General features: G+C 58.7%; 1 protein-coding gene across 1 annotated transcript; it reads left to right on the top strand.

The window, feature by feature from the left end:
• Positions 1-362: 362 nt before the first annotated feature.
• Positions 363-13,326, top strand: AURANDRAFT_31244 (hypothetical protein; the record flags this gene model as incomplete). The annotated part of the gene is made up of 6 exons (XM_009041845.1): positions 363-458; positions 1,179-1,650; positions 2,317-2,450; positions 3,366-3,569; positions 5,745-5,867; positions 13,057-13,326. The coding sequence occupies 6 exons, from the start codon at positions 363-365 to the stop codon at positions 13,324-13,326; spliced, it is 1,299 nt and encodes a 432-aa protein (XP_009040093.1).
• Positions 13,327-14,298: the final 972 nt, after the last annotated feature.

Raw genomic sequence — 14,298 nt, forward strand, 5'->3', positions numbered from 1 at the left:
AGCACACAGGGGCTGAGCTGCATTCCATGTAGAAAGGCCCNGCTTTAAGTAGAAGAGGACCACCAGTAAGACTTCGCTCTACAAAAATGCTAACTTCACCCCCAGTTTCGTTAGATGCAAGCGAGCAACCTGCTAAGGCACGCATTGCACCAGCATCTATTGCGGAGGAAGATCCAGACATGATCTGAATCGAACCGGCAACACGAGCTGCACGCGTGTTTGCGCATAACCCATTGCCGCGACTTGAGGAAGGCCCAACTGCACCGCAAGAAATGCGCACATCCCCGCTGGCGGGGCCATCGCTGCTGCAAAGGAATACCTGGCCACTCGAGCCCGCGGTACTCGCGCCAGAAGACACGATTATGTCTCCTCCAGATGCCTCGCCGCCCTCGCCCGCAACGACCTGCACCCCACCACCCTGGCAGCCGGCCCCGGCCACGCAGCCAACGCCCCCTCCGGTTGCCAAGCTGTCCTCTTGAGAGGAACCGGCGACGATCCCGACTGCTCCTCCATCAGCATCATGCGATGTACCAGCTCTAAAGCCAACCTCGCCCGTCTCCTCACCCGCGCCGCTTCCAACAAAGACAGCCCCGCTCGATACCCTCGCAGATTCGGACGATATCAAAATGCTGCCGCCATCTCCAGAGCCGCTGCTAGTTCCAGTGCACAGGCTCGCAGCGCCACTGTTTTGACGGCGCCCACCGCTCAGTATGTCAGTCCTACCGCCCTTGGCCTCGTTGCTCAGGCCTCCGCGAGCCTCTAATCCACCCGCAAAGCGGCAAGCGTCGCCCCCAGATGCTGTAATCGACCCACCTGACCTGACGGCATCCGCCGCAGCAAGCAGCTCGAGGTTCCCAGCGCCAACTCCTCCACTTGCACCTTCAAGAGCAACACGTCCGCCAACACATCCATCACCACCCGTCAGCGTCGCACCACTCCCAACACCACGCGACTCAGTACTCTTCCTTGGAGCGAGGATCACATCACCGCCCTCATCAGCATGGCTTGTGCCGGATACGATGGCACACATGCTGGACTCGTCCACTGATCTACCGGTGGAGATGCAGATCGGACCTGTATCTCCAGATCTGGCTCTGCTACTAGCCATGCACAAGTCACCGCTCACACTCTCGTCCCTTGCAACCACGCCATCACTTGAAACATCAATGGCACCAGAGTCACGGTACGTTCCACAGCCGCTACGGATCAAAACAGCGCTGCCAATATCAGCCCCGACTCCGCCAGAGAGCGCGATGCTCCCGCCTCGACCGTCATCGCTGCGAACCGCACCGCCGTCGATCGCCACACTCCCACCGAAGGCCTCCGCTGCCCCATCGCCACCGTTTAAGGAAAGTGAGCCACCTTCGCGTCCAGTCCCGGCACGGGTGCTAATCTCACCAACGGTCCCGTCTGAACGTTCTGTATCCAACAGCAACGCACCCGAAGAACCCCCTCCCCCCCCTGTCGCGATGGCGACTGTCTGCTCTCCGTCTATGGCGACTTCTCCTCCCAACGATGACGTGCTCGTACCGCTCGCAATATCCAAATTGCCACCGGCCACTGATTTTCCAGACCCAGCAGATAAAATCAACCCCCCACCATCCCGCCCTACGCCGGCACTCAGCGATGTCATACCACCAACGGCGCCCCGTCCAAGCGATTCACCAGCAGAGATCTCGGTATGACCACCAACTTGGGCTCCCCGCCCCGCTTCTTGCTCAAGCTCCCCGCCCTGTCCACGTGCCCCACTCGACCCAGACATAAATGTAGCATCACCGCCAAGGTGCTCCTGTGCAGCGCCAGCACCCAGGTCCATCTCGCCACCAGATCCACCAAATGATGAGCCTGCATGGATCGAGCTGCTCCCCGAAACGCGGTCCACGCCACCCACTGCCGCCATGAGGAGGACATGCCCGGACTCGCTCATGGATGTTGCGCCCGTTCCCATCCGAACATCCCCACTGTCGAAGGTGGTCGCACTCGCAATTGACGTGGCTCCACTTGATCCGGCTTCACTCTGACCGCTCTTCACTAGCAAGTTGCCCCCAGGAGCATCCATGCCAGTGCCACCCGCAACCCGGGCTGCTCCTCCTGCCAGGCACCCAGCGCCTCCCCTCAGCTTGGCGCTACCCCCTTGATCTGCAGGACTGCAGCACGAACCCGACTGCACTTCAATCGCACCAGCATCATCGAATGTGGAATAGCCGACTTCGATGGCGACCGACCCACTCTTACTATCTGCCTTGCCAGTCCTCAGTTCCAGCGATCCTCCATTGTCGTGATGAGGCCCTCTTGAGCTGGCAACAATCTCGGCAGCACCACTCTCGAGGCCTGTATTTACATCATCGCCGGTAGCGACAGCAGCGTTACCACCGCAATGGCCCTCACCTCCACGAATCCGCACAACACCGCCAACCCCACCGTCAGCCCCGTCGATACCTCGGCCGGAAGTGAGGGTGACCTCACCGCCGTTGTATCCACGACCAGCTGCCGTGACAAGCCTGCCCGCAGCCTCCTGTCTGTGAACGGGCGAGTCCCCACCGAAAATTGAGACATCATTCTTGCTATCATACAGCCCCATTCCTGTGCAAAGCGACACATCCCCGCCGAGGCCACCCTGTCCACTGCAGAGGTACACGGATCCACCAGCGCATTGAGCATCGTCTGTACCAGAGGCCATTGTCATCGAGCCCCCGGCACCACGACTTTGATTCCCAATGTTAAGAGCGACACGAGAGCTCGCTCCGTCATCCAGAGCTTTCCCTGACTGCATCGCGAGACATCCAGAATCACGAGCGTGCCCGGTGGTCATCCCAACGTGTCCACTCCTGCCACTGGAGCTCTTGAGGACGCTGTCACCACCCTTTCCGCCCAAGCTACTTGATCCACTCGCGAGGCGCACCTCCCCACCCTCGGCGCTGTGACCTGTACCTCCACAAACGTGGAGATTTCCGCCAACGAGACTATCGCTGCCACCAATGTGCCCCCCTCCCCCGTGTCGACTCGTATGTCCACTATCGCCCGCTCTGACATCGACTCTTCCACCTCTGGCAGTCCCTCCACCGGAGAGGATGCCACACGCGCCCCCAGGTCCTGACGGTGACTCGGGTGTTCTAATTGCAATCAAGCCCGTGTCTGGACCACCCCCTGTACAAAGACGCAGGCCCCCAGACTGAGCCGTCGCAACTAACAATGACCCACCCTCGCTGGCCGCGCCACAACCGCCTGATAGACTGACATCCCCGCCAGCACCGTCGCTTCCGTCGGCTGCTTGGACCCGAAACTCCCCGCCAGAAACAATCCCCGACTTGCCGCACAAGTCAATGGAACCCGCCAGTGACTCTTTAGACGCACCTGCATCCAAGACTATATCTCCACCACAGCCTTGGGCCCCAGGCCCGCCACAAAGCCGCAATAAGCCCCCACAAGTGCCACCACCGCTTGAGAGGTCGACCCCCCCCCCACGGCCACCCTCGAAGTCCACGTCGATTGCCATGCCACCAGCCAAAGACACACAACCACCGCATGTAGCGCCACTGCAACTGCCCCCCGCGACTAGAACACGACCCGTCGCACGGCTCGCATCACCCGAAGACAAGGTGACCCTGCCTGAAGACTCAGAGACCGAAGCACCACTGGACATGCGCACATCTCCGCTGGCGGGGCCATCGCTGCTGCAAAGGAATACCTGGCCACTCGAGCCCGCGGTACTCGCACCAGAAGACACGATTATGTCTCCTCCAGATGCCTCGCCGCCCTCGCCCGCAACGGCCTGCACCCCACCACCCTGGCAGCCGGCCCCGGCCACGCAGCCTACGCCCCCTCCGGTTGCCAAGCTGTCCTCTTGAGAGGAGCCGGCGACGATCCCGACTATTCCTCCATCAGCATCATGCGATGTACCAGCTCGAAAGCCAACCTCGCCCGCCTCCTTCCCTGTGCCGCTTCCAACGCAGATCGCCCCACTTGACACCCCCGCAGATTTAGATCCTATCGAGACCCCCCCCGAATTCGCCGTTCTCGCGCTCACCTGAATGTCTCCCCGCTCTGCCATGTTCTCTAATACGAGTGCCCCTCCTGCGCAGTCATCTGAGCTTGCATCACCACTGTGTACGCTGACGTCTAGTTGAGAATTGCCTGCTGTACAGACAGCCACAGCAGTAGTATCTTCTTTGTTCCCTGTGAGATGTTTTGATTCAATCGCAATGTGCCCTCCGCGAGAGTTGGTCGGTTGCTGGGAGAAAGCACCACGAGCTTCCCCGGCAGCAACATTAACACGCTGGTCAACACCACGTATGAGGATATCATCCGCCCCAAGCCCGATCTTTGTCACTCCAGCACCAGACTCTGATTCTCCCGCTTTCAAGACAATCCCCCCCCCCGCAGCTTCCTTTGATGAACCTGACAAGATACCAACCCCTCCCGATGGTGAGGTCATGGCTTCGCCCGTTCTAAGCTCGAAAGAACCACTTTCATTGTGCGCGAGAGCAGAAGCTAGAACGACACTGGCGCCTGCTTTTGCCTGGGAGAGGCCGGAAGAGAAATCTATCGGCCTCGCGCTGACTTGACCATGTCCACCCACAAATGCAGCCCCCCCGCCGGCATTTAAGGCATTGCCTGCGGCAAGGTCGGCACGGCCTCCACAAGGTCCGCCTGCTGTACATCCAGCGACCAAGCGAACACAACCAGCGACACCACGGCTGCTACTACTGCTTGCCAAAAGAAGAGGAGCACCACTGTTCACCGTCGGACCAACTCTAAAGTGGCTTTTGGTGGCAGCAGAAGCAACAAAACTACCATGATGACAGCCACGACCTCCCTGAAATGACACACGCTCGTTTGCGGACGCAATCAGGGCTCGCCTGCCCGCGCCTGCCCATATTTTTAGGTTGCCCAACACGCCAGCCCCACCAACGGCGAGGACAAGGCCGCCTCCAACACCTCGATTTGCTGCGCCCGAGCATATCACGACCGCACCGGAGCGCACGCTTGATGATATTCCCGTTGCGAGTGATATCTCGCCAGTTTCATCACTGTCATCGGAATGGAGAGACAATGTCGCAGATGTCATAGTGCCCCCCCGGCCAACTCTATAGCGAGCAGCTTGCGCCTGAAGACCTGCTATGGCATCTAGTGTTAGCGACATTTTGTCAACTTGGTGGAAGTCGTGAAGACCAAAACCCTTGTCAGGGAGCGAGTAGGAGGGAAGGACTGTGACATGCTCTGGGAAAATCTCCTTCAATTCCTGAGCCACGACACCACGGACGACTGAGGCCCCTCTCGAACGCACAGATCGCCAATTGTCCGTGTAGCCATAAGTTTGGAGTCCAACCCGAATTAGCCGGCGGTGTAAGTCATCGACATCTGCAGGATAAACGTCCTTCTTAATTCGACGGTCTGAAGAGTAAATGATATCAGTCGCTGTCGTAAAATCAGCATTCGAAATCAGCATTGAAGTGTTCTGGGCAGATGCATCGTAACGGAGGCGTAAATCAAAGATGGGGTTATGGCTCTCGCTGCAAGCGAAACCAATTGTGTTCTCATTGTCACTAGTTACGAGAGAAACCAGTCCAATTTCACCGTGCGTACCAGCCACTAAGTCAATGCGTTCGCTGACACCGGCTGTTGCGGAAGTCGCGCTTGTGGTCATTGACGTCGTGCCGGCGGTAAGTCCTCCACAGCCAGCTGCCAAACAGGAATCACCTGTGGCTGCAGACATGGAGTCATGCGGTGCAGCGACAGATAAGGTGCCACTACCGCCGGAGACACCCGCAGCAACAGCCAAAGTACCACTGTCTCCAGCAGTCGCCACCCCAGTAGTCAACCCGATCGTGCCCACGTCGGCGACGCCTGCCTTTGTAGCCACTGTTGTGGCTCCACTGACCTCTCCAGTTGCTCCACCCGACACAACGGTAGTGAGTGACGCATAGGCACCCCCCCCCGCTTGTACTGAGATGTCACTGCCCAAACCACCAACAGCAGTGTCTGCCTCTAAAGAAAGAGTGCCAGCATAATTCGCAGCGCCGATTGCGAAACTAAGTTCGCCGGTTGCCGCCGTAGAAGAGCCTGTCATGGCAGTGGCGGCGCCACTGGCGACGGAGTCAGACGACGTGAAGCACACTGGAGAGCCAGTCCCAACGGACGAACCAGCACCGAGGATAGCACTCCCACCAGTAGTCCCTGCACCTGCTAAACAAGCAACGCCAGCACCTCCAACTCCAGACCCAGACACTATCGCAGTATCTCCGCCAGAGGCAGACAGGTCAGCACTCACTTTGATGTCCGCTGATTCACCTTGTGCAGAGTCTCCCGTAGCCACCGTGGCGGCACCTGTCGCGCAGCCAGCGCCAGTTGCAAAGACTGCAGAAGCACAACCCGCTGCAGTAGCGCGAACATCTCCGACCACGGTGGTGCCGATACCGGCCATGATGGTGGTGTCACTCCCAGTTACACCACCATCGGAAGCACTCAGAATACGGACGGCCCCTCCAATGGCACTCGTACCAGTGACGTCGCCTATGGAGGCAACAACATCAGAACCCGGACCCGCGCCAGTCCCACCACCAGTACAATCCACGCCTCCGACAACTCCTAGCGCGTCTGCGGCTCCAAGAGAAACGGATCCTGCCTTGCCGCTTTCTTGCGCGACGCCAGATGCCACGCTCACATGGCCGGTGCTTTCAGTTGATCGCGATGCCAATATCACGGCGCCGGTCATCGAGGCCGGCCCAAAGCCCGACATGAGATAGAGGCCACCACCAGACGCCTGGGCCGTGGTTGTGCCAGCGACAACGGTCATAGGAGCTCCCTCGGAGCCGGACGAACCTCCACACGAAATGTTTGCGGAGCCACCACCATCGCCAGTGCTTGAACCTGTGGTGATGATGATGCTCCCTGAGGACTCCGCCGCAGCAGTGCCAGATTTCAGAACGATAGCGCCCGAACCACCAGCGCCATTGCCGTCACTCGTCATCAGATTTGCGTCACCACCAATTCCTGCACCACCTGAAGCTGCTGATATTTTCATTGAGCCACCTGTGGCAAGCGATGAAAGTCCACCGGAAAGTAAAATGCCACCAGCTGTGCGTTCTGCACCGGTCGAATCCTGAGAAACCTGCGTGGGTAATTGTGTTACGCAGAAGTAGGAACGTTTCTGGGCGCCGCGATCTATTCTCGACATTGTAGGCTCCCGCGGTTACGCACACGGCGCCGCCAGTGCCACTCCATGCAGTCCCTACCGTGACGGTGACATTTCCGCTGCCACCGTGGAGTCCAGCTCCCGTGGATATTGCAATCTCGCCCGCGTTAGGGACTGACGTGGATCCAGAAGCACCTTGGCCCGTTACCAAGAAAATAGCCCCAGTCGCCCCCGCCACGCTGAAGCTATCACACGCGCCCGATGTGAGCATCACACCACCAGACGCATTCACATCGCCAAATGCGTCTTCACCTAGCATGCCTGCGGCTAGGTATGCGTCATCCCCAAGCATGCCAGAACTTGCATCACCGACTTGACAGGAGATTTTCCCTGTTGAAGCTGAACCTGAAGCGCCCGTTGAGAGCACCACAGCGCCAGACCCTCGACTGCTGCCACCGGTCGCGCAAGTCAATGAGCCGCTGGATGAAGCGCTATTCCCATCGCCGGTTGCAAATTGCGTCGTACCATTGGACGAGAGGCCAGCTACAATCACAACCTTCCCACCCTGTCCCGTGGAAGCACCACCACTCGTTACCGTCATGGCACCAGCGGCGCCCGCAGAAACGGAACCACCAGTGGACGTCGCTGAGCCTGCGCTTAAGGTAGCATCGCCACCCACTGATATCGCTGACTCACCAGCAACGATGGTTGCATCGCCGCCATGAGTGGTGCCTGCACAAGCCCCAAAGGAAACAGAGCCAGCCATGCCTGCTGTGGACGTACCTGTCACGATGGAGGTTGAACCGGCGACTGCAACAGCTTCGCCAGTGGCAATTTCAACGCAACCTGTGGCAGTGCCATCACCGCCAGAGGCTGACAAAATTTGGAGGCTGGGATCTGTATCGTCTTTGGCACAGCCAACGATGGACAAGGCACCGGCATCTTGTCCGCTACCCGCTGCGATTGAAAGGCGCCCGGTAGAACTGGTACTAGCTGGAGCTGAACCACCTGTAACATAGATACTGCCACCATCAGACGCCCCGGCGGAACCTGCACAGAACTCGAGATTCCCCGAAGTCTCAGCGGTGGAAACTCCAGAACTGAAGGACAAGGCACCACTCCCGACTGCAGTACTAGCAGATGCAGTGACAAATCGAAGGGTGCCGCTGTCAGACCCAACACCCGAGCAGACGTACGCAGCTCCTGAGGTTTGTGCTGCCCCAGCAGTTGCTGAGATGGCTCCGCCCGCGCCCGAATCCCCAATACCCACCGACGTGATAGAGGCGCCGCCATAGGTTGCTGCCCCAGATCTCAAGTATAAGTCCCCAGAGTCACCTATTCCCGCCGCGCCTGTCTGAATATATATTCCCCCTGTCTCCATGCACGAGGGCTCAGTAGACATATTCACAGCCCCAGATAGGCCCATAGTGGAAGCCCCACCAAGGCACGTCGAGGTGCCGCCATCTGAGCCAGCAGAAGTCCCGGCGATGCCTAGAATAGCACCACCTATTGCCTTCCCATGGGAACCCGATTGGAATTGAACACCACCACCGTAAGTGGCAGATGAGAGGCCAGCAACGACCACAACATCAGCGTCCCCACCAGTGGCGCTTGCATTGATGGCACCTGCTCTGCCAGCCACCGTGGAGCCGCTTCGGAGAACTACCAGGCCCGAACTCCCATCTGTTACCATACCTGTCCGGAAAAAGAGGGCGCCGCTTGAGCCATCGTTTCCCGAGTTGGCCGATGTAACTCGCACGGCGCCACTCGATGAAGCAGCAGATGCGCCAGATCGCACAAGGACAAATCCACCGGTGCTTATCGCAGCGGTCCCGCCAGCGAGTACTATAGCCGTTGCAGCTGAACCCTGCGAAGCACCACATGTTAGGTGGACTTCGCCAACAAGTCCTGTCGCGATTCCTGTCGCAATGATAATCGAACCAGAATTTCCTATAGCATCGCCGGTCTGCGCAATCACCGTCCCAGTATCACCAACGTTGGCCGTAGCGGACGAGGCATAAGTAATGGCGCCAGTCCCGGCCGTGGAAGTCCCCGATGTAACAGTGATATCACCACCTAGATCGTCCGCCGACCCACCTGCACTGAGATTCACATTCATGCCTCTGCCATTGTGACTCGCTCCAAGAAGCACAGAAAGGTCACCGCCATGGCCCGTGGATGCCGCCCCGCCCAAGAAGGTCAAGCTGCCAGCGCCACCTTGCTCAGCGCCGCCGGTTGACAACACACATGCACCTGTATCAGCTCCAGATGCGGTAGAAGCATTCACACTGCCAGATGCAGCACTGTTGGATGTAGATGCACCCGCCGCAATTCCTATCGAACCCCCTAGACCGGAATCCACTGAACCTCCACATAGCTGCACCTTGCCACCGGCCGCACAGCAAGAAGCCCCCCCACCATCCATGACTATGCTGCCCCCGAGCGCAGGACTGCCGCCAGAGGTGCAGGCTATGCCACCGCCTTCTTCAGCGTCCCCGGCCGCTAATTCTATAGCTCCGTCGTTCATGCCTATACCAGTAGCGAAGCGGACGACGCCGCCTTTCTCGGCTTGAGCTGCGCCAGACTCAATTCCCATAGTGCCACTTTTCGTTCCGACAGAGGACAAGCCAGAAGAAATAATAACAGCACCAGTCTCACCACTAGCGTTTGAAGCAAGGGCTATGCTACCACTTTTTGCAGCAAGAGACGAGCCACTTCGTAGACAAACTTCACCAGCTGCTTTCTCCGAATTCCCACCGTTAACGTAAACAGCGTTATCTGCCCCGCTCGAAGTCGTCGTACCAGCCATCAGGAGAGCACCGTGGGGCACGCTTGCCGTATTTTTCCCTACCAATAGACTTGTGCTTCCAATGTTGCTCTCAACGTTGTTGCCCGTTGAAAGTGAAAGCAGGCCGGACCCATCGACGGCATCTCTTGTCCTCGACATGCCAGCTCCTGAAACGTAACCATGCCCTGTTTGAAAATACACGATGCCACCCACACCGCCTGTGGCTCCACCGGCTGCCAGCGAGACATTAGCGGTCTTCTCCGAGCTGCAAGTTGAAGGTGAAGCCATGATAGCCATCTCACCTCCAAGTGCGGCATGACCAGCGGCGATGTGAGTCGCTCCAGCGAAATAGTTGGCTGTTGTGTCGCCAGCAGACAGGCTGATACATCCGCCGCTAGCGACGATAGAGTGACCAGCGGCACAGCTGATGTTACCACCAATATCTTCAGCCTTGCCACATGTTCCAGTTGTGATACAAACGGCCCCGCTCTGTTCGCTGACCGTGATCCCCGTGTAAAGTCGGATATTTCCACTTGAGCCTGGATTTATGCCTGTATTTGCGGTGCCGATAGCAACATTTCCGCTGTTTGAGCCTGAACCGCCTCGTAAGAGAATGCTACCACCAACTGTATCCGTCGACCAGCCTGCTGTTGCGGTGACATTACCACCTGTGGAGTACTGACTGCCCCCAGCATCCAAGGTGAGGGAGCCACCGGCACCGGCCTCTGCGGCGTCACCAGAGGCGATCAAAATAGATCCAGAGACACCTACCGAGGCTGTCCCCGTTCCAACGGTGATCCCACCAGATGTGCCAAATGTGCCACTTTCAGCAGTTAGAATCTCAATGTTGCCAGAAGATTGGCAAGTTGCAAAGCCAGACATTGCGCAGACATCACCGCCGTTGTATGCAGCTTTAGCGTCACCTACTGTAGCACCAGCTGTCATCATGCAAGCACCACCACGCCCTGAATCACCAAGTGCAGCACTCAAAATAACGTCACCACCATGACCGGCAGCAGCGGCACACGAGGAGAGTAAGACAGCGCCGGATTCGCCCACGGTGGCAACCCCAGTAACGAAGTCCATCGTACCTGATGTGCCAGCGACACCGGCTAGCTTGGTCTCGAGAATTATAGTCCCACTTGAGGAAGCGAGCGAGGATCCGGCGGCGATGCTGATCGAACCGCCAGGTGAAGATCGACCTTCACCACCATGCAGTTGGGCCAGGCCACCCACGGCACCACTTGAGCCACCAGCCTCAGCAAGTGAAGAGCCGCCAGCACCACTGATCGTACTCCGCCCAGCGCCGCCAGATGCATAGATCATACCACCATCAGCATCTTCTGAAAATGCCGTACCACCATTACAAGTCATATCGCCAGAGCTCTGTGCACCGCTGCCGACGCAAAGCGCAACAGCACCGGCGCTACCAGCAGAAGCTTCGCCCGTGGAAAGAATGATGGCCCCGGAATTTCCATCATTCGACGGGCCCGTGCGGCAAGCTACTGCTCCCGATGCTGCAGCCGATGAGCATGTGGCAGCACAAATGGCACCAGACGTAGTCAGCGCAGACTCGCCCGAAGTCACAAGGATAGCGCCGCCGTCACCCTGATCGCTGCTGCCGCAACCGGAAACAATACCTCCGCTCCCACCGACACCTTGAGTTGTATGCCCGACAGTCAAAGACAAGGTGCCTGCTACGCTACTCAAAGCAGCACCTGATTCAAACGATAGTCCCCCCGAGATACCACCAGATGATGATGCTGTTCCAGAGAGGAGCTCTATCGCACCAGAGACACCAGCTAAACCAGCGTTTGTGGTGTGCAAAAAAATATTCCCGCTTGAAGTCTGAGTTCCCGCGCCTGAGAGCACGCGGCATCCACCGCCAAGTCCATTTTTGGCATCCCCACCGCCGAAGCTGCTGGCACCGCCAGTGTTGGTACTGTCGCGTCCCATCGCTGCCCCGCCACCGACGTAAATAGCGCCCCCGGAACCCCCATTTGCACCCGCGCGTCCCTCAGTGCCGGCACCTCCCCTGGCATGGATGCAACCACCACAGAACGAGGCGGCAGATGTCTCCCCTGCACAGATGCGTATGTTGCCGCCAGCCGCCGAGTCGCCAGAACCGACCGAGAGATCGAGGTCCCCAGCGGTACCACTTAACGCATTCTCACATCCAGCGCAAAAATGCCCAGAGTTTCCAAATGAAGATGCACCTGTCTTCCCGCATATGGCCCCGGAGTTTCCATCATAGCCGGAAGACGCTGTCGCAACGCGAACTTGTCCCGAGGATGATGCTGCGCCGTAGCCAGAGACAATGCGAAGTTCACCTCCAGATGCCGCCCCTCCAAACCCACCGTACACGCGTAAGTTCCCCCCGACATTGCTCGCGCTACATAAACCAGAGGCTTCACCACCACAGAGAAAAACGCCGCCACCGCGACCACCGCCATAGCCATAGCCATTGCTGCCATGACCGGCCAGGATGCACACTGAGCCTCCAATGGACTCATCAGCAGAGGCCTCACCAGCAAGAGTAAGCACATCGCCGCCGTCCCCTGAATTACCCCCGCCGATGAATATCTCGATAGCACCGCTCGTACCCTGCGTGGCCATGCCTGTTGTCGCACGAACCACACCCGACGCACCATAGGACGTTGTGCCTGTAGCGAAGTGTACTGAACCTGATACGCCGGAGCAACCAGCATTGATGGTGTCCAACGAGAAGGTACCGGAGGTGGTCGTTGATGAGGGGCCTGATACAACCTGTACAGCACCGCCAGTCTTGTCTGCCGCCCCACCGCCACTTGCAGCGATGGCACTCGTTCCAGAGACCACGACAAGGTCCCCGGCTGTGCCAGAATTGCCAACACCGATAGCACAGTGGACAAAACCTGCGCGCCCTTGCGAAGCTATTCCAGTGCGCAAGTGACAAGAACCAGTTTCACCGCCAGGATCGTCCTCGTCGAGGCCGGTAGCACCGGTTGAAAGATCGAGAGCCCCGGAGACTCCCGTTTCGCCAGCATTCGCAGTCGAAATGTCCACGACTCCAGATGATGTTCCTTCGCCGTAACCGCTTGCTACTATCATCGCACCGCCGCATCCTGATCTTGCAAATCCACCCGCGCACAAGGCGCCACCGCCATCATCCCCCGCTGCACCGCCGGCTCCACCGCCTCCGACGACAGTGAGCACACCACCACTTCCACCACCCCCAATGTCGTTGTCAGAGCTTCCTTCACCCGCTGACACTGAGACAGTACCACCTACCACAGCATCTGCCGTGGTTTCACCAGCTGCGATAAGAATATTACCACCATTGCCTGAGTCACCAATGCCGGTGCACAAACTTATCACACCAGAACTGGCGCTTGTGGCCGATGAAGACCCCGGCGAGCCATAGGCTGCCCTCCCCGTGCTGAAAATAGCGGACCCGGAGGCGCCATCACTCGCGGTGCCAGTTTCAATCCGTATTTTGCCGGAGATACCAAGTGCACCAGCATCAGGCGTGCCAATGTCGACGAGGCCCGATGTTGTCTCTGTGGATACGCCAGCCTTGAGTGACATGTACCCCCCCGTGGCAATGCTCTCAGTTTTGCCTGATGCAACTTGCAGAGGACCCCCCTCGCTCGAATCGCCGAGCCCAACGCATACTGTGACGCTGCCACCAACACCATTACTAGCAGCAGCAGAAGCGACGCGCACATAGCCACTTGCACCAAGGGCACTGGACCCAGAGGAAAGAGCAATAACGCCCGAGACCCCACTACCGGCAACGTTGCCAGTGTTCACCAGCAAGGGACCCGAGGATGCAGAACCAGCCACGGCCGTCAAGGCGTGTATTGAGCCTCCAAGTCCTGAGCAGGCTGACCCACCGCAGGCGACAACGGCACCACCCGCATCCAATGCACCCCCACCGAGCGCGTGGCCACCGAGGACGCTGACTGTCCCACCATCGCCACCGTCGTTGCCGTGAGGGCTGGTGCCACTACCCGCTACTATCAACACCGAGCCGCCGCTGCAGGCCCAGGCAGCAGCACAACCCCCTTCAATGCTCATTTCGCCCCCGTCAAAACAAGAAGCGGCGCCACAACCAGCATTTATCCCACCACTAGCGCCGCCCAGAGATACCCCCGTTCCCACCACAACTGAGCCGCTCGGGGCTCCACAGCTGAGGCCAGACAGCGCAACAACGTCACCGCTGGCTTCGCTGGCTGGCACTGTCGCCACGCTAGTGCCACCGCCACTGTCACCGTGGGTTGTATCACCGGCGCCGATCGCAACTAGACCACCACGACCGGTTGCAGCGCAACCGCCTGAGACAAAGACAGAGCCGCCAACATCACCGTCAGCAATGCCAAAGCCCCCCCCCCCA

This window comes from Aureococcus anophagefferens, assembly GCF_000186865.1.
Source record: "Aureococcus anophagefferens unplaced genomic scaffold AURANscaffold_24, whole genome shotgun sequence".
NCBI classification, from domain to species: Eukaryota; class Pelagophyceae; order Pelagomonadales; family Pelagomonadaceae; genus Aureococcus; species Aureococcus anophagefferens.